Raw genomic sequence first — 21910 nt, forward strand, 5'->3', positions numbered from 1 at the left:
TAAAATAAGGAGTTGTGCTTTACTTAATTGAAATAATATAGATGGAACAGACATTTATTTGCTTGAGCTTCATAAGATACAACATTTTTCAACTGTTGCAGAAACACATTGTGAAACTGAGACTCCAAGATGAGGCAGTCTTTGCTATGGTGTCTCCCACTTATCATCGTCCTTTTTGCACGGGAAGTGACCAGTCATGGCAGGCTGATCGAACCACCTTCCAGAGCTACCATGTGGAGGTGAGCACTGCAACTGTGGCACACAAGTTTATTTAATCTATTATATATATAAAACAGTATGTGTAAATATCCATGTCTCCTCTGAAACTCCTGGATCAACTTCAACCAAATTTTGCACAGTAGCAGAAGGTCCCACGAGTATCAGTCTTATGAAGTATACAATCTCCTAGCTCCAATAAGAGTAGAGATACAGATACAAACGTGTTTTTCACAGCCCCTGACATAAAGCCGGTCCTGCATGACAGGCATGCTATTTAGGAACAGTATTGGTCTGCCAAATCAACCTGCTGTGCAGGGCAGCCAACATGTCAGGGGCAAGGAACTGTTTTTCTAGGCCCTCACACATAGGCTGCCCTGCATGACAGGTGTGTTGTGTTGTTGTAGTAGTGTCGGCTTGCTTCATCAAGCTGTTTTGCATGGCGGCCTGTATGTCAGGGGCAAATAAATTATTTTCTAGACCATGATATGTAGGGTGCCTTGCATGACAGGTGTATAGTGAGTGTAGTATCAGCCTGCTTTACTGCACTGCACGGGCTAGATGTATCTATGAGCATGGCTGAGATGGATGGAGGAGGGGATGTACAGAGTTAGGGAGAGGAGGAAATGGACGGAAAGAGTGAAGCAGGGGGGGGGGGGGGGGGATGCAAGAGACAGTTGGATGATGCACAGAGGTAGTGGACTGTTGGACAAGAAAGGGAAGCAGAGAAGGGAAGAGAGACAAAAAGAACAGAGAATTCAACATAATTATACCCCAACTGTCAAATCCATGTGATCTAATGGACAAGCAGCCCATCTCTCAAAATGAAAATATGTTACATTCCATCATTGCTGAAGTAACTGATAATAAAACAAACATCAGGACTTTGGGCACATGACCCCTTCAAATGGAGAATGCAATGGTTCCTCAGGCATTCATCTGTACATCTCAGAATGGTGATAGGGGTCAAAGGAAGAAAATTTAATGGCCTCTTGGCAAGTATGCCATTAGAGACAAAGACAATCTTGAATTGGACGAGAATAATTCAACCCACAAGATTTAGATTCATTTGTTTGCTTTCAAACCTCAAACCGATTCCCCTGCAGTCAACAAACACGAATCCAATAACCAAAAACAAATTCTGAGCTGATGCAGGTATACAAATCTGAAGTTGTTAAGTTTTATGACAACATAATCTGATCATGTGTTCTGTGAAACAATTCCCGAAAAAAATTGTGACACACATCTACTATAACAATAAAACTGTGATTTCTGAATTCTGTGTTCAAATATCCACAAAATATTTCCACTCTTTATCTGAGTAAGCTGTATGCTAAGTTTCACTTTTACTATTAGTTCCAGTAATTTTAATGTTAGCTGTTGGTTGCAGGTATGGTTTTGACACACCACCAAACTACAATGACCACGAACTGTATTGTGGTGGCTTCTCGCGCCAGTGGAATAAAAATGGTGGCAAATGTGGAATATGTGGTGATCCTTGGGATTCACCAACGGTAAGCTGCTGCAAAATTAGCTTCATTCTCCTTTTAATAAACTATATTCACAGAAATCAGTATGGCAGAGTCATTGCATAATCTGACTATGTTGCCTAAAAAAAAAAAAAAAGTTGCTTTCAAAGGATAACATTTGTCTTCATTTATCGTATTCATAAGTAACACACTTCCTAACAACCTTGCTCATATTAGCAATTAAATTATATTCCTCTTTCACAGTGAGATCTGGCATTGCTGTATTGCTTCTTCAAATTAATGTTTCAAACTACGAATGTTAAAATAGAAACATGTTCCACCAATGTGTGCTACTGACGTAGAATGACAGACCAATTTTGCACGTAATTGCAAATAAACTGAATAATTACTTTTTGTTATCCTACCAATCAACAGAAAATGTCCAATCTCATATTTCATGGCATTAGCTAATTGTTCACATAATTTTGGTGTGACTCAACTGCACACAACTGCTCTGCGTAAAACATGAACAATGACTCTATCCTCGCATTTTGGCGTGTGACCATTAGCAATTGGGCAGTGTTGAAAGAAACTGCCAGACAATGCCCATGCCAGAAAAAATTGTGCATACAGAATATGTTTTACTATGTCATTACATTATTGATGGTAGTACCCCCTTACCCAGCTCAGAATCTGCACACTACTGGCCAATAATTTGCGTTATCTGTGCATAGACATCTGGTGCACCTACCAAGGACTTATCTAATCCATGCCACATGGAGTCACTGCTGTAATTGCTGTATTGTGTTCTAAAGGCAGAGCAACATGCATTTTAGCAGGTGGTCATAATGGTTGAGCTCATCAGTGTAGGTTATAAACCAACCACCTACAAAACTAAAAGAAAAATAATTAGATGTAGTCAAATTGAATCAGGCTATGCTGAGGGAATTAGATTATGAAATGAGACACTAAAAGCAGCAGATGAGTAATGTTATTTCACCAATAAAATAAGTAGTGATGGCCTAATTAGACAGGGTATAAAATGTACACAGCAATAGCAAGAAAAGCGCTTTTGAAATCGATAAATCTGCTAACGTCAAATACAAATCCTAGAAAATCTTTTCTGAATGTATTAGCCTCAAATGTAACCTTATACGGAATGGAAATATAGATGAAAAATAGTTGCAAAAAGAAGAGAATGGAAGCTTTTGAAATGTGAGGCTATAGGAGGAAGCTGAAGATTAGACAGATAACTAATGAGGAGGTACTAAAGTGAATTTCAGGGAAAAGAAATTCGTGGCACACCTTTACTAAATAAGGGACCAGTTAACAGAACATATCCTGAGGTATCAACAGACTGTCAAATAGGTATCTGAGGGAAGTGTGTGGGTTAAAAATTGTAGGAGGAGATCAAAACTTGACTGCAGTTAGCAAGTTCAAATAGATGAAAGTTGCGGTAGGTGTTCACAAATGAAGGAGCTTGTACATGAAAGATTAGCATGAAGCACTGCATCAAACCATTTTTTAGACTGAAGATCACAACACGTTGCAATTTAAAAGTCTCTTCTCTATAAACACATCTTTTACATGTTCACTTTGGTAAGACACACACTGTCACTCACTCTCTCTCTCTCTCTCTCTCTCTCTCTCTCTCTCTCTCTCTCACACACACACACACACACACACACACACAAAAAACACTCTTATAGACATTCAGTTTATTCTAGTTGTCACGGTAACTTCAAAGTTGCCATGCAAATGAAAGCAGGTGTGAGTGACCCTGTGAGCAACCAGTTATGTCTTGATGTAGAAAAATGTACTGATGTAGATAATGTCATGATTTACAAAATACTTCAAGCTGATCTTCTTTACATACTAGAAACTGAGTGTCTTAGTAAGGCTGGGGGCGTTTGGGAGTAATAAGGCAGTACATTATATTGTAGAAGATACAGGTTGACTGAGGAGTGCTGTAAGTGACCAGGCAGCTTATTGATTAGTAGTTCCATCTATAGGTTGCAGGTGGGGGACCACGGCAAACATAACATGTCAGCAAAGTACAAAGCACATTGAGAGCAAGACATATGCTATTTTTATTGTGGGGTTGAATTCTGATACATTGCTGCAGAAAAAAATGCACTGTTGAAGTAACTAACTATTTTAGGTAAATTGTGAAAGAAGTATCAGTATAATACAGGGTGTCCATAATTATAGTTCCAGTTTCAAAATGTTGTAAAAAGAAAACCATTGCTCAGAATGATGCCGAATTTGAATGGTATATTATTTATGCAGGAGGAAACGTCATGGAACACAAAAAATAAAAAAAAAAGGAAAGTTGATCAATAGATGGCATTGTAAACATCAGAACATGCACATCAACAGACGCACGGCACACAGCTGTTTCTCAGTTTGTGTCTGATATGTTCAAGATGACTGTTTCCATGAAGGGCCATGTGCTGTTGGTAAAGACAAGAGCAATGAGTGTGTGCCAGTAGACCTTTAAAAGCTCTGGACATGCAGCGGTATGAAAAAAGGCATTGGTCCAATGTCTGTTAAGGGTCTGGAGAAAATTAATACAAAATTCTAAAAGATAGGTTCATTTGAAGAGTAGTGTGGTACTGGGAGGAAAGCAGTTGACCTGACATATGTCGAAGATGCGGCCATAGCATTTCAGGACAGGTCGAGCAGTCATGTGCAAACATGTATTGCATGGGGCATTGCCAAAACGTTGGGCATGCCTGTCAACATGGCGCATAAGATCCTACGAAACATCTTGCATGCTTATTCATACAAAATCACCCAGTTTAAGAGTTGCTTCCTACTGACCTGCCATCAATACAAAAGTTTGCTCTGGAATTCATTGCTTGCATAGAAGTTGGCAATGAATGGCCAAGGAACATTCTCTGGACAGATGGAGCACGTTTCCATCCCCATGGACATGTCAATACATAGAACTGCAGAATATGGGCAACATCTGTTCGCACATCAATTGGTACCCACTTCATTCAGCAAAGGTGACTGTATGGTGCAGGTTGACAGCATCATTTATCGTAGGGCTACATTCTTCCAAGAGCACAAGTCCTGCAGGTCCTGTTTACTGTACCATCACTGGTAAATGCTATGAGAGTCTAAAGTCATTCTAACTCTTCAACAGCATGGATGTGTGGGTAGGACAATTTTATGCAAGATGGTGTCTCACACGGCACAGCTGTGAAGCAGCTGCTGCAAAGGCATTTCAGAAATGCTAGAATTATCAGCTGTCATTTCCCTACTGCCTGGTCATCCAGGTCACCAGATCTTAATCCATGTGAGGTTTTCTGAAAGATGATGTTTTCAGTGCTACAATTACAAATGAAGCTGAATTTTGAACATGATCCCCGAAACACTCTGATCTGTTATGGAACATGCCCTTTCTCAGTTTCAACTTATGGGAGAAAATGTTGGATAGCATACTGAACATGTCATGACAGGATTTTGTTTTGATTTTTATGTGGTTTTGGTCCCAGGACAATTAAAAACCAATTTTTCCCATCCGATGTTGATGTGGTATGAAGTTGACGTGGTGGATGTGCTTACCTAACTAACATTGCTGCAACCGTCGACTACTGAACTTCTGTGGTCATGCACATTGAACAATGACATAAAGTGCAACTCGAATCACAGCAATCCTTTTGTGATTCATCTGTCATTTGTAGCTAAACCCATTTATATCAAGATACTTTCAGTGCCAGCTATTTGTAAGATTTTTATTAATTTTTTTTCCTCCTGCAGCAATAATATGACATCATTCTGAGCAGTAGTTCCCTTTCTACACCATTTTGAAACTGGAACTTTAATTATGGGCAGCCTGTAGTGATGCAGAAATGGGAAAATAGTGGGAGATGACAAGAAAGTGAGTCAGCATCACTGCTAAGCATTTCTCACATATCATCCTCAGGCTTCATTAACTCCATTTGGTCCAACATACCTATCCCTTTCACCACATTACAAGTTTCTAAATATCTCAAACATTTGGTGGCTCAACATACCTAACAAGAAAACTGAAAGTGATGCAGATTGGTTATATGTCACTACTGCCTTTCATTGTTTCCAATTGCTGTGTTTCAGCCTCGTGCCCACGAAGCTGGTGGCAAGTATGGCCTGGGTGTGATAGTTCGTAAGTACAAACCTGGTGCAGCTATTCCCATAAGAGTGGAACTCACAGCCAATCATCAAGGCTATTTTGAGTTTCGACTGTGTCCACACAACAATCCTCGCCGAGTTGCCACCCAGGAATGCCTAGACAAGTATCTACTGGAACAGGTAGGTTATTAATTAGCACATGCCATTACTGGAAAACTACAAGAGTAAAAACCAGTGACTCTTGCATTTATACCTATTTTGATGGATATTGTACCATTAAATTCAGCACTCATTTTTAAAGCTGCAAATATTTTCAAAATTCTGGTCTGTGTAGTCAGGCACTAGTGACCTCAATGATTTTTCATTCCAGTACATAAGTGCAAATATTACATTGTTATTGATTTTATCTGTACATAAACTTTGATGGTGGTCTTATAACTAACAATGCAAATATAATTTAACTCTAAACTGGTAAAAATTTGAATGGTTATTTTTTTTGTATGTTATAGAAAACAACAAGGTTGTCTTTAAATAATTTTGTTTCCTGAACTCTCTGTAAAGCACTTACATACATGACCATGTTTTGCAACCTAATATATACTATTTCCTTCAAAAAATTGGATGCATGTTATAATATGTGGCAATATAGCAGTGTATTATAAACTGAAAACAGAGAATAACGATGAAAACTACAACAAGTTTTGAGAAAAAGCAGTAGTAAATATAACATTTGCAAAACAAATTGACTTCCAACATCGTGACATTAATAATGTGTCACTGCTTCCAGGCACGTGGTGGTGGTGCACGATTCTACCCCGGCGGTGGCGGAAATCGTGTATTTGAGCTCCGATACAAACTTCCTGCTGGGCTGACATGCTCACAATGTATCCTACAGTGGAGGTACATAGCAGGGAACAATTGGGGAAACTGCCCAAATGGAACAGGAGCTGTCGGCTGTGGACCACAGGTAACAGTTATTAAGAAAACATAAGAACAGTTTGATTTGCAAGTACAGTGCTCATTGAACTTGTAAATATCTGTAGCATTCCATTGTTCTTTGTACATCTGTCTGATGTACATTATTAGGGCAGATAATGAGAGGCAGAAATGAATACAAAACCACATACCAATGCCGAGACAACTGTGGTTGTGCACCACAGGGCATAGATGACAGGTGAACAACTGCTGCGGAGATATGTACAGGCAAATAAACAAGTGACTGTTGAGCAAGTAACCACCCAGATGAACCAAGTGTCTACCAACAATATCTCCTTAATGACCGTTGCTGCATGTGAGTCTCCACAACAGGTGCCTCATTCATGCAGCCACGATGACTGCTGTTCATCGGTGATGAATGCTGGAAGCTGAATGGGATGTCCACTGTGTGATGACATGTGGCCTTTTCAGAAGAATGACGGGCATTAGTGTGTATGGCATGAAGCAACTGAAAGCAAACGCCCTGCAACAATCATTGGAAGAGTCCAGACCGAAGAAGGGAGTATTGTGATCTGGGGAATGTTTTTGTGGCAGTCCCTGGATGATCTCATCATTCTGAAAATCCTTCGGGATTTGCAATTTGCTTTTCCTTGGCACAACGGCATCTACCAGCAGGACAATGCAATATGTCACACAGCTCGCAATGTATGTGTGGGGTTCGAAGAGCACCAGGATAAGTTTGCTGTAGTCCCTTGGATACCAAACTCCATGGACTTAAACCCAATCAAAAATCTGGGGGACCACCTCGATCGAACTGTTTGCACCATGGATCCTTAACTGAAAAACCGAGTGCAGCTGACCACGGCACTGGAGCTAGTATGGCTCTGCATCCCTGTCAGTACCTCGCAGAACCTCAATGACTCTCCTCCTGCATGTCTCTTACCTGTTTTTGCTGCAAAAAGTGGTTATTCAGACTTTAGACAGGTGGTCACATTAATGTGACTGGACAGTCTATAACATTTCATGGCGAATGTAGTCAAAAACTTGAAAACTTATTCCACTAAATCTTTGTTAAAACCCCTTCACTTACTATTGTTTATACATGCATACACTCACACCCTGGCACACAAAACATGAAACAGTTAACTTGTTATTTTCTTACAATGAACTGTTAAAATGCCACACACAAATAAAAGGAACTAAAATAATAATGTAGGATATAATGCCTGGCTCTTTACTTACACAAAAATGGCTGAGCCAGGCACCCTGGCACATTAAAATCTTCTACATAAACATTTAGGCAAACAGTTTCACAAAATGAAATATTTAGTACTGCCAGTAGATACACATAAGAGCAAAAACACACAACACTATCGTAGTTTTCTGAACTATTAGTTTCTTCCTCAGGAAGGAGGGAGGGATAGGTTGGGGAATGTTTAAAACAAAGAGCAGATCTCTCAGGCCACAGGGTGAGTGGGACCCACCTGCAGTGGAGGGGAGGGTAGACAACCATCTATCCTGGACTACAAGTGTCCTCTCCTTCCTTTTTCACTTTCCACAATCTATGTCTCTCCGGTCCCTGAGAAAGGATCTGATAGTTTTGAAAAGCCAGGTAGTATCATTTGCTGTTGCTGTTACATGTACCTATCAACAGTAGTAAATATTTCATTTTCTGATGGTTAACACTGACAGGAATCCTGTCACATAATACAATAGTTTGTTTGATTGATCTGTCTTTTGATACATTAGACAGAAATTCTGTAGAACACAGAACCTGGAATTTATATTCATTATAAAGCCCTTTTCTTGGCAGTTTGTTTTCTAAAAATATACTTCATTTTCCAGCATAATCATCCTTCTAAGCACTGTTACTAGCTTTGCAGTAACTTCTTTAACATCTCTGCATAAAAGTTCTCAGCTTGGGAATTGAACCACCTGACAGTGGTAGTCTTACATTCATCTTTTCAAACTGTTATCCATCAAGCCATTGTTTCAGGAGCAAGAAGAGGTAATAGTCATGGTTGGGAGATCAGGACTGTAGGTTTGAAAGTCAAAAATATGCAACTGCCCTAAACTATACATCACGTTCAGCTCTTGAAACTGAATTATCCACACCATTATTATTATTATTAATCTTTACAGGCCATGAAGGCTCTGTATGCAGAATGAACAGCACTGTCTCACTTTGCTCTGCCCATTGAATTCCAAGATAACAAACATTGTTAAAAAGTATTTTAAAAAGTCTTGACATACAAAAAGTGGCTACACCAGTGCCCAGAAACCTGGAACCTGTTGCAGATTGCCTATCTAACAGATTCCTGGGTCAATAAAAATTTGATCTTCAATATTTTGCATAGTTATTGACAGAATTTAAAATGCTGTCAAAATCTACCCATGATGAAGTATAAACTTACGTTAAAAGTTTAATGCAAGAAAACATTATTACAGTTGGAAATTGTGTGTTTGTCTTGAGGCAGCGTTAACTGATGGTGTGCAACTAAACAGACTTCATTAATCCAGTATTTGAGAATGAGAACACTTTATGACTTCCAACAAACTTTACACATCATTTTAAAGCTTTTTGAAAATTTTTCTTGCTGACACCCCACACAAAATGATGAAAGGAAAGAATTTTATCTATTACTACATTTTCGTTGTTCATGCAGTAAAACCTCAGCATGAAGCATAATTTAATTTATTACTTCTTTACCACTAATTCTATATGCAACACAGTTTGCAGATAGTATCCACATATACCACTGAATGTATATGCACAATTATATCACTGTATGCTACGTAGTTCAAGAGATACATCATAAATATTGAGATGTGTGAAAAAGTAGCTGTTGTTTAAAATGGGGCGCACATTATCCAGATTATATTCATCCACTGTTTGAGATAATGAGAGCACTTAGTGACTTCCACGAAATTTTAAGCATAATTTCAAAACTTCCCTACATTTTTTCTTCCTTACACGGCCGAAGTCAAATAATTAACACATTAGTAAAGTTCTCAGACATTTGAAGATCTTTTATACATGGGAGTTTGCTTATTTAAAAAATCTACATTACATCTACACACCACAAGTCACCTTGTGATGTGTGGTTGAGGGTACTTTGTGTACCACTGTCACTTGTCCTCATGCTCTTGTTCCAGTCATGAATGGTTCGCAGAAACACTGACTGCTAGTATGCTCTGTGTGGGCTCAAATTCCTCTGATTTTATCTTTATGGTATTTTTGTGAGATATAGATAGGAGGAAGTATTAAAACTTGATGACTCTTCTGGCTACATATGCTTTCAGAACTTTAATGGTAAATCACACACTGATCTAGAATAACTCTCTTGCAGTGTCTGCCACTGCAGCTGATGTACCGCCTCTGTGACTCTTGTGTGCTTACTATGTTAACTTGTAACAAAACGCACTTCTCTTCTTTGGATCATCTGTATTTCCTCAATCAATCCTACCTGGTAGAGATCCAATATTGACTGGCAATATTCAAGCTCGGGTTGAAATAGGGTTATGTAACTCTTTAGTTGATGGACTATATTTTCTGACAAGGGAACCTCCCCATCGCACCCCCCTCAGATTTAGATATAAGTTGGCACACTGGGTACGCCTTGAAAAATTGAACACAGATCAATCGAAAAAACAGGAAGAAGTTGTGTGGAACTATGAAAAAATAAGCAAAATATACAAACTGAGTAGTCCATGCGCAAGATAGGCAACATCAAGGTTATTAGAGCTCAGGAGCGCCGTGGTCCTGTGGTTAGCGTGGGCAGCTGCGGAGCGTCAGGTCCTTCGTTCAAGTCTTCCCTCCAGTGAAAAGTTTAATTTCTTTATTTTCGCAAAGTTCTGATCTGTCCGTTCGTTCATTGACGACTCTGTTCACTGAAATAAGTTTAGCGTCTGTGTTTTGCGACCACACCGGTAAACCGTGCGATTAGTAGACGAAAGGACGTGCCTCTCCAATGGAAACCGAAAACATTTGATCGCAAGGTCATAGATCAACCGATTCTTCCACGGGAAAACGTGTCTGATATATTCTATACGACACTGGTGACGGCATGTGCATCACATGACAGGAATATGTTATTGACCCACCTAACTTGTACACTTGGCGAATGGGTAAAAAGATTCTTCTACCTTACCCGATTTCGGTTTTCTTGTGGATGTGATAATCACTCCCAAAAAGTGATGAAAACATAAGAGTTTGTCAAATAAACTGAAACTAAAAAATTAAACTTTTCACTGGAGGGAAGACTTGAACCAAGGACCTCTCGTTCCGCAGCTGCTCATGCTAACCACGGGACCACGGCGCTTCCGAGCTCAGCTTAGCCTTGATATTGCCTATCTTGCGCATGGACTACTCGGTTTGAATATTTTGCTTATTTTTTCGTAGTTGCACACAACTTCTTCCTGTTTTCTCAATTGATCTGTGTTCAGTTTTTCAAGGCCTATCCACTGTGCCAACTTATAACTAAATCTGAGGGGGGTGCGATGGGGAGGTTCCCTTGTGAGTATTCTTCCACTGAATCTCAGTCTGCCATTTGCCTCTCCTGGAATTAGTTTTATGTGGTCATTCCACTTTCAATTGTTCTGTACACATACTCCTAGATATTTTATGGAAGTAACTGCTTCCACTGAATGCTCAGGAAGATTGTAATCATACAATAATGGGTCTTTCAATCTACAAAATATGTTAATTTGTTCATATTGAGGATACTCTGCACATCTTCCTGCATTTCACCTACAATTTTCTAGCATTGAAACTTCTCGTTATAAAACAGTATAATCAGCAAGAAGCCTCATGGAACTTTCAATTTTGTCTAATATGTTTCTTACATACAAATTGTGAGAAGTAATAAACGTGTAACATTCCCTTGCATAACCACCAAAGTTACTTTTATGTCTGAAAACTTCTCTCCACTGAGAATGACATGTGTTCTGTTTGCTAGAAACTCTTCTAACCAATCACACAGTTGGTCTGATATTCCATCGTCTCATATTTTGTTCAGTAGGTGGCAGTGTGGCACTGCATCGAATACCTTACAGAAATCAAGGAACATGGCATCTATCTGTGTGTCTGTATCTACTGCTTTCTGGGTCTCGTGGTCAAACAGAGATAGCTTTGTTTCACATGATCATTGTTTTTGGAACCTATGTTGATTCTCACAGAAATGTCATAATACATGAGGATAAAAAGGTTCTACAAGAACAGACCAACATCAGAGATACAGGCCTATAGTTTTATGTGTCTGTTTCACTACTCTTCTAGAAAATGGGAATGACCTTGCCTTTTTCTAATTAGCAAAAATGCTTCACTCCTCCAGAGACTAATGGTAAACCATTGCTGGAAGAGAGGTAAGATCTCTCACATACTCTATGTAGAATCATATTGATGTCTCATTTCTTTTCGTCCAACTTGCTCTTGCCACCTTCTACTGGAACATTTTCCTTGTGACAAGATTTTAACTAAGATACAGAGACATTTAGCTGTAACCATAAAGCACTTAACACAAGAGTACTCAATAGATGGCTCTTTAATTTTTCACTTGCGCTTTGTACACAAGTTTTCAAAGTGAGGAAAAAAGTAGCTCCTCATGATACACCTGCAAATATTACTTCAGCAGCCAATTCCTATAAAAAAAAAAGCAATGGTCTGTACAAGCTCTTCTTTAAGTTCCACCCTGAAGCTTGAGCATACAGCTAGTAGTAAAGAATTGTGATTTTGGAACAGCACCTGTGGCTTTGATATTACTTCCTGGTTTGTCTTTAAATCACATAGATCTTAGCTGGCCTCAATCTCATGGTTCACTTGAAGTATTTGTATTTGCCTCTACAAACTCTGTGTATTTCTTAAACACTAACCATTCTATCTTTATTTTGAGAATATTCCCATTTTTCTAAACAAAATAAGAAAGAGTAATTGTATTGTTGTGTACATAGTTCCACGTAGTCAGCGCGTACACAACTTTCCCACTAGAGCGCGCCCCGCTAAGCACAACAGCGCAGGCACAGAGCTCGTCCGTCTCCGCTCTACGAGATGGCGCTGCCATAAAGACAGACCAAATTCTGCTTCCGCCGATCTGCGTATTAATATGTAACGCAGCCAATGAGATTGCTGCTAACGTAGAACCTTTTCTCCTCGCGGATCATACTCACGCAGTGATACCTGAACGCTCCAGGTACTATAACGAGTGTACAGACCTCCGATTAGTCAGTCTGCATTTGTCTGCAGTAGTCTGTAGTCAAGTTTCAGTCTGTGCCTAATAAGATTATCATATTCCTGTACATAGCCATGAAGATAAATGTATAGACACTTTGTCAAGTATCAGAGATATGTGAGAATAAGATTAACAAGACCAAAGGAACTTCAGATTGTCAATTGTAAACAGCATCCAAAATCAAGTTACGTAATATCTATGATTTTTATTATTTTAATAAATGTGTGTGAAAATTAATGAAGTTCTGTTTAAAGTTGGTCACCGCCAATCTGCTACTCTAAGCGTGAAAGTGGCATTTCTATCATCTGACCTAACGGCAGAAGATAAACATGCCATGATAAGGCCACGAGACATATTGTTTACACTCGCCTACTTCGTTAAGAGCGACAAGTCAAATAATCTGATGGTGTGTGTACCGAAGGTCTTACAGTACGCACACCACATGTATATTACTTACACAAATAGTCATTTTATAGAAATTTTATTACAAAAATGAAAAAAAAAAATAGTAACAACTCTATGCAATGAATTTTGAGGGATATTTTTACACAGAAAATGGAACATATTAAAATAATTCCTCAATTCAGATCCCTTGTTATTCCAAATTGTCACTGGCGAATGGACAGGAAGCTGGAAGCTATTTACCTGACAATATGCGGTTTCATCACTACTCAAAGCATAAAAGAATGCTTTTCACATATCTTACTAAATGAAAAGGTATCCTAAAAAGTGAGAGTAACATACGAATTCCTTTTACTATATCGTATAATCTCCTAGTAAAACACTTCATCCCTCTCGATTTTTTTAGGAATACTCGGAGGAAAATACTGATTTGGCTGCAGAAGATCCATATATGATACAAACATCACTCTTTTTTATTTCTTACAGAGCAGCTCTCTTGTTTACCTTTCATTCAGTGAAATAATTACAAATTTACTTTGCCAACAGGAAGAATTCCGTGCTTGTGCTGATGTTTCAATCGACTCTGGCGAAGGCACTGTTGAAACAGAGACAACTGAGACCTTGGAGACATCTGGAACGACTGTACCAGCCACAGGGGTTACAACGCCAACACCTGAGACAGTCGCTGTGGAGCGCTGGCTGGTTGTTTCTATTGTGCTCGCAACACTTGTTGGGGTGTGTGCTATCATTGCATTGCTCTACCTGTATTTCTACCATGCTCGTGATACAGTCAAACGATGGCTGGCACGCAAGCAGCCCATTCCACCTCCGAGGACACGCAAACATCTGCACCAGCAGCAACAAGAAGAGAGACTGCAGCAAGAGGCATAAGTTGCATGAGCAATGTGAGCCAATACAGTCCTTTTCCACTGTGCTAAAACTGAGCATAATGTTTGTTTATATTTCTTCCCTGATTTGACAGCAGTGATTTTCACAGTTTCCTCCACCCACAAGACACCTATTCAGTACTCTTTACTGAAGGAGGAAATGAAAACGTAATGTGACTCCATGCAAAATTATGGGAACTCATTTTTTTACAATACTATGTTTGTTACATGCATATGATAATTATTTAATTATAGAATAATGAACATGAGACTGACTGTAAGGCTGTCTCACTGTTGTGAACCAACTGGACAATACTGCTTTTGAAAGATAGATTCTGCTCCACCTATCCATGAACACCACAAGTTTGTATTTATTTCTGTGGTGTTGAAACATCTTGTCTGAGTACAAATACTGAAACATGGAAAGATGATGGAGTGTTGTTAATGAATTTAGCTATATGGTTTCTAAGATTATCTCATTATATCTTTTTGTAGTCTGAATTCACAAAGAAAGTGTGTTTCTTATTCATTTACGCATAAGGATCACTGAAATGGTTACTGTTACCATTCAAGCAGCAGAACTGTAACGGTACTGTACTGCTGCTATATTCAATGTATGGAAAACAAATTAGAAGTTAAACAGAAAAATGGTGGGTTTAAAAATGAAAAAGTTTCAATGAAACAAAATTACTCTACATCCGAGCAAAACTTGGGCTGATAGTCAATTGCTTATCAAAAATTAAATTATGTTATAACTGTTGAAAATTGTACAATGTCAATAATTCTTATTTATGAGAACAGTGAAGATACAATCAACTGGGTACTAAAAACATTACAAACCATTTCTTTCTTACACAAAAATAAAAGTAAGAGGTTGTAAAAATGCACTGCTTTGGAAATATTCTGTAACTGAGAGAGTTGTGTGTTGTACATATTGTTATAAATAAATATTTAATTTTTTATGAAAGTGTTTGTTGTAATGGTTCTTCACTGCAACACATACCAGCACAATGAAATAAATCATTACAATAAATAAAAACTGTTTTATGAAAATAACCAATGTTTAATACTATCTTCTTAAAACACAAATAGAATAGCTATATGGTAGCAGAAGTTTAATCTGCTAGAATTGAGGGGAGTATAATAACAAATCGTTCAAGATTTTTTCCCCGATAAGAGGAACTGCCTAAAATCTGCATTAGTCATAGGCTTTTGAGTTTCACCGTTTGTGACTGGAGCAGATGAAGAGGAGGAAGAAGAAGCTGAGCTTGATCTTGAGCTTGAGGCAGCTGCAGTTGTCCCTTTAGAAAGCTGTACAGATCTTGGGAACATTGCCATCTTCCTCATGCTGAGACCACGACTGAAACATAGTGTCAAATAATTCAGTTTGCAACATTCCTACTTCTGAACATTTTATGTTATAAAATCTTCAGCTAACAAAGCTAACAGCTGCCTAGCCAAAGCTAGATATATATTCCCCAAGTCACAGATCAGTGAGTGATGGAGGGCACTTTGTAACAAACTTATTTCATTCAGAAACTGAGTGAAGGAAAATATCATTATCATTTATCTAGTGATACCCATGTGAGACATACGATGGACACAGAAGAATAGTTACTGAGTTTACCTAAACTTCCCCACCAGGATTTCAAAGGAACAATGTCACTTTTCTTCCAAAAATTTCCATTTAAGTTAACACCTATGCAACACTTTTATACCAAGTTGTTGCAATACTACTGCACTTCTATCTCTGAGTTACATCAACATTTGCCGACAGGTGTACTTCACATAACTCCAAACTGGCATTGTTCTAGAATTGGTTGCACTACTGTCTTGAATGTGTTTTCCTAACATATGACTTGTTCTTAGATGAACAGTTTAAAACAAGCTCAGAAAATTTAAATCTGGGTGGCTTCATGAAGATATGAGTCCCTCTCCTCATAAATGTCATGCCAGTGCCATATCCAATACACCATCTCACTTGAGTGTTTTCTCATAATCCTGCCAGCAAATCTGCAGTCTGCCTTCCCTACAACTGATTTCCTTGTTCATTCCATTTCAGACTGCTCATATAGCCCTCATGTTTACAAACAAAGTGGCAAGCACCAAACATTAATTACTACTCAGGTAACTGAAAGCTGCCAGGTTCTTCCTATTGCCTATAGGCATTATCTTGCAGGTATCCATATAAAGACAGAGCTGTCATTCACTGCAAGTGGAAATACTGTGTAAATTGTCCTGCATTTCTCTACAGTCTTCCAACTTTTCCTGCAGCCAACTGAATTGTCAATGAATAATCTGAGCATGCTGTTTGACCTGTGTGATTAACTATTGAGAATATTTAGAAATCCTAATATACGCCCATAAGGAGCAGCCAAGGCCACTTTAATTTTTGATGAAGATGTTACATCTAATATAATGTGCTACATTCTACTAGTAAAAAATTCTTTCAATCAATCACATATTTCAGTAGGCACTCCATATAAGTGCCAATGCTGCTCAGAAATCTCAAAAGATGGAAACTAAATGCAAGTACTTTCAATATGAAAAACAACAGCTCTAAAGTGAAAAACGCATCAGGGTCCACTAAAACTCTTATTAGATTTTTGTCTTAAATTCACTGTGGAAAATACACTACTCCTTGTTACTACACTAATTGGGAAAAGATCACAACAACAAATATATATATATATATATATATATATATCTAAAAAGAAAGATGATGAAACTTACCAAACAAAAGCGCTGGCAGGTTTGTTTGTGTGTCTATCGACCTGCCAGCGCTTTTGTTTGGTAAGTTTCATCATCTTTCTTTTTAGATATATTTTTCCCACGTGGAATGTTTCCCTCTATTATATATATATATATATATATATATATATATATATAAAACCCACTTCCTTTCGTCTTCCCCTCTCCTTCCCTCTTTCCTGATGAGGCAACAATTTGTTGCGAAAGCTTGAATTTTGTGTGTATGTTTGTGTTTGTTTGTGTGTCTATCGACCTGCCAGCGTTTTTGTTCGGTAAGTCGCCTCATCTTTGTATTTGTATATAATTTTTCCCACGTGGAATGTTTCCTTCCATTATATTGATATATATATATATATATATATATATATATATATATATATATATATATATCTAAAAAGAAAGATGATGAAACTTACCAAACAAAAGCGCTGGCAGGTCGATAGACACACAAACATACACACAAAATTCTAGCTTTCGCAACCAATGGTTGCCTCGTCAGGAAAGAGGGAAGGAGAAGGAAAGACAAAAGGATATGGGTTTTAAGGGAGAGGGTAAGGAGTCATTCCAATCCCGGGAGCGGAAAGACTTACCTTAGGGGGAAAAAAGGACAGGTATACACTCGCACACACACACATATCCATCCACACATACACAGACACAAGCAGACATTTGTAAAGGCAAAGAGTTTGGGCCGAGATGTCAGTCGGGGCGGATGTACAGAGGCAAAGATGAAGTTGAAAGACAGGTGAGGTATATATATATATATATATATATATATATATATATATATATATATATAATAGAGGGAAACATTCCACGTGGGAAAAATATATCCAAAAAGAAAGATGATGAAACTTACCAAACAAAAGCGCTGGCAGGTCGACAGACACACAAACAAACACAAACACACACACAAAATTCTAGCTTTCGCAACCAATGGTCGCCTCGTCAGGAAAGAGGGAAGGAGAAGGAAAGACAAAAGGATATGGGTCCCAAGGGAGAGGGTAAGGAGTCATTCCAATCCCGGGAGCGGAAAGACCCACCCTAGGGGGAAAAAAGGACATATATATATATATATATAATAAAAATAAAAGAAGTAGAGTAATGAAATTTCCAGAATACGTATGTCTAGGGGACATGTGTAAGTGATTAACATTGCAAGATTACAGTTTAATGCAAGCATGCAAGCCACTGCAAATGTGAAGTGCTGGTGCATTAATAACCAGTGTAACTGCCAGAATGTTGAATTCAAGGATATAAATGTCCATGTGTTAGGTACCGGATGTCAGTTTGTGGGATGGAGTTACACGCCTGTCACACCTGGACAATACAGGGATGGTTAATGTTGTACGTTGAGGACACTGGAGTTGTCACACGCTGATGTCCTGTATGTGCTCGACTGGTGATCAAGCAGGCCAACGCAACATGTCAACACTTTGTAGAGCATGTTGGGTTGCAACAGCAGTATGTGGACAGTACTACCCTGTTGGAAAACACCCCTTGGAATGCTGTCCATAAATGGCAACACAACAGGTCGAATCACAAAATTGACGTACAAATTTGCAGTCAGGGTGCCGCTGCAGCTGCTGTATGAAACCGTACCCTAGACCACGACTGCAGGTGTAGGTCCAGTGTGTCCAGCACACATACAGGTTATTTGCAGGTCCTCAACTGGCGTCCTCCTAACCAGCACACAGTCATCAGTGGCACCAAGGCAGAACCAGCTTTCATCAGAAAACACAATGGACCTCCACCCTGCCCTCCAATGAGCTCTCGCTCGACATCACTGAAGTTGCAAATGGCAGTGGTTTAGGGTTGGCGGAATGCATGCTACAGGGCGTCTGGATTGGAGCTGTATTTGAAGTGGCCACTTTGTAACAGTCTGTTACATCACTGTGGTACCATCTGCTGCTCAAATCTCTGCTGCAGATGCAGTACAATGCGCCAGACCCAAACGCCAAAGACAATGGTCTTCCCTCTCGGTAGTGCCATGTAGTTGTTTCAAGGCCTGGTCTTCTTCCGACTGTACATTCTCGTGACTACAGCTGCCAGCAATCATGTACAGTGGCTAAATTCCTGCCTTCTGCATTATCACAAAAGGAACATCCGGCTTCTCACAGCCCTGTTACACGAACTCGTTCAAACTCGGTGAGGTGTTAATAATGGTGTCTTTGTTGCCTTAAAGGTATTCTTGACTAACATCGACTCACCACGCCTAATCTCAAAAGTAACTAATGCTCATGACCTACACAGTGTCTATATTAAGCAAATCCGATTTTCATCCTCATAGTGGTGCTATTAGCACCAGTCTTATGCAAATGGTGCAAAATTTTAATAGAGCATATTTCAGATGTAGAAATATGCCTTCCAACTTTTGTTCATGTCGCATAATTCCTTCTTGGTGACGCATCCCCCCCCCCCCCCCCTCCCCCTCAATGTATTTATCGAGACTCTCATGCATATTCAGCTCTGTTTGTAAAAGAGGCACAAGAACAGACACAGAATCACAGTCCAATATCCCCAATGTCCATTTCTTGCAGGATCCTAGAACACTACCCTTGATGGGTGGGGGGAAAAAAGCTTTTTTGTCCCCATCCCCCTCCCTGACACAATGCCTACACCATACTTTACGTTTAATACACTACATAAAATAACATGTTTTGGACTAGGTTATCATCAGAGCCGTGATAAAAACTTTTATGCTCAGTAAAATGTAAAGGCCATGTGTACTTCCAAGAAGATTGGTAAGTGCACTTGTCTGTGGTATATAAAAGTACACTTAGCATTATTGTGGTGATGCATATCAAAGTTTGCTCAACTTGAATCTGTTAATGGCCTAGGTGGAAATATATTATTGCATGTAATAAAAATTGTGATCTAGACCAAACACTGAAATAAAATATGATTGAGAAGATGCGGTGGAGGCAAACTCAAATTAAGCTGCTCGATTACAGATACAAAGATGATTATCACTGACTGAAACTAGTAACTATCACAATCAAAGACTGGAATAAAGAATACTTTCTGTTAATTAGTCACTTACGGCTTTACAGCTTCAGAAGCAATAGGTGCCACTAGTTCTGCTGCTGTCGGGGCTGCGCCCTTGTCTCTCTTCTCTGGTGGTCTACTGAAGGCCACAGAGATAGTATGACCTGCAATAGTCATTGTATCTGTTGCCTGAAGTGCACGTGCTGCAGAAGCCTGCAAAAAAAGTGAAATGGTATCAGACATTTGAATAAGGGGAGGTAGTAGCTCTGAATCTTATCTAAATTTTCATAATTGCTAAACAATACCTGCAGGAGAGTGCCTGCTACCAGTGTTATTTCTTTCCCTACACATTTAATTCATAGATGACTCTGGTGTACACTTAGGTACACATTCAAATCCCTAATTTTGTCACTGTAATCCTTGTGTGGTATTCATGGAGATGAACATATATGTCCTCACGATATTTTGTGAAAATATGAGGATCACCTTTTAAGTTGTAACAAAAACAATAGAAGAAAATATTTTCTTGGTACATTGTTTTATTGTTGCTCAAAATATTCACCTTTAAAATTTATATGCTTTTACAGGCATTCAAACCAATTTTCCACTCTGCTGTTGATATCTCAAAAACATGGTTTTGGAAGGAATTATTTGTGTTGCAGCATTATTAAAGGCCTGGTCCCCTTCCTGATGCTACCACTCTGCTCAGGGGCAGAATTTGTGCATCCAATCCTTCCATGTCCCGAGTAAATCTCATGTTCAAATGTGAGAACGTTTTCTAAATGTTTGCATATTGTGAATATGAGGTGAGATGGGGGAACCAGTCTAGTATTTACCTTACTGGTTGTGAGGAAACTGCCTAAAAACCACATTGAGGCTGGCCGGCTCACCAGTCCTCATCATTAACAAAAGAGGCAGATTTAAGCTGAGACAGGCTCACCTCCCTATATCCTGGAAGAGGCACATTAATGCACTTGGGTATCTTTGCGGGTGAGCATTTCTTATAAGAATTGACACAAGCCTGTTTCCAAGCTTTGGCCAAGTTGTGTGAAATATATGGGAAACCTTCTTTTTCGCAGCTAAATGTTCACACAAAATAGAATGTTCCGAGCCTTTGTTGTGCCTATGGGCACCTCCATCTTACAGTACGTCACATGCCAGTTTTCTTCAGTCTTTTTGCGTACAATGTGAATGATTTTGAAACAGATTTTGGTTGAAGTTTACGAAATTCATGAAGCCATTAAATTTGTCATTGATGGCTGCACAACCACAATGAAATTCCGCAAACCAATTGTAAACAGTCTTTTCTGAAGGTGATAAATTTGAACAGAGCAATTCAAAGGATTTTGTTGAGTTGAGTCTTTATACGAATACCCCAAGAAAAAATGGAAATTTCCTGTTTTTCACAACAATATTCCTTTAATCACTCACCATAAACAAACTAATTGACAATTTCTGAGTTGTCACCAACATAAAAATATCAAATTATAAATTTTAAAAGAACAGTAACGTCACGTCAGTAGAACTTAGGATTTCTCTGTTTGAACATCAAACTGATTGTTATCTTATGAGGAAGTTCACAATTTCATAACCAAAGAAAGAAATATGATATGTTGTATAAGGAGGCAACAGAGTGCTAAACTACCATAATACCTGTATAAAAGTGGCACAGATGAAATCTAGCTTTCTATGTCCTATGCGTAGTTTGCATATACTGAGTGCTGTTTGCCTTAGGAAAAATTAGGTCTTTTGCAAACTACTAGGAATGATATATTCTGCTTCTTTATGGGGAAAGCAGAAGGAATGCTAAAAGTACAGTGAAGTTGTGTGTACGAAGTTGCCTTGACAGGCAGTGTACAAAAAGAATAATAAATTAGCAAATAGGCAAAAATGTAAGGCACTGGAATTCTATATA

The 21910-nt window shown here is 38.8% G+C and overlaps 2 protein-coding genes across 3 annotated transcripts in view; one reads left to right on the forward strand and one right to left on the reverse strand.

Moving 5' to 3' along the window:
* The window catches only part of LOC124711292, a 287903-nt gene extending 272710 nt beyond the window's left edge, over positions 1 to 15193 (forward strand). For both annotated transcript variants that reach the window (XM_047241296.1, XM_047241297.1), the window contains 5 exons: positions 102 to 239; positions 1607 to 1730; positions 5790 to 5984; positions 6592 to 6771; positions 13916 to 15193. In XM_047241296.1, coding sequence (XP_047097252.1) covers positions 130 to 239; positions 1607 to 1730; positions 5790 to 5984; positions 6592 to 6771; positions 13916 to 14260 — 954 coding nt within the window. In that variant the 5' untranslated portion in view covers positions 102 to 129 and the 3' untranslated portion in view covers positions 14261 to 15193. The remainder of the gene's footprint in view (positions 1 to 101; positions 240 to 1606; positions 1731 to 5789; positions 5985 to 6591; positions 6772 to 13915) is intronic.
* Positions 15194 to 15293: 100 nt separating this feature from the next.
* Positions 15294 to 21910, reverse strand: part of LOC124711291 (squamous cell carcinoma antigen recognized by T-cells 3) — a 92175-nt gene continuing 85558 nt past the window's right edge. The window contains exons 15-16 of the mRNA XM_047241295.1: positions 20051 to 20208; positions 15294 to 15616 (exon numbers count right to left, since the gene is read on the reverse strand). Of these exons, the coding sequence (XP_047097251.1) occupies positions 15412 to 15616; positions 20051 to 20208 (363 nt within the window). The 3' untranslated portion in view covers positions 15294 to 15411. The remainder of the gene's footprint in view (positions 15617 to 20050; positions 20209 to 21910) is intronic.

Source organism: Schistocerca piceifrons, chromosome 8 (assembly GCF_021461385.2).
Source record: "Schistocerca piceifrons isolate TAMUIC-IGC-003096 chromosome 8, iqSchPice1.1, whole genome shotgun sequence".
Classification (NCBI taxonomy): Eukaryota; Metazoa; Arthropoda; class Insecta; order Orthoptera; family Acrididae; genus Schistocerca; species Schistocerca piceifrons.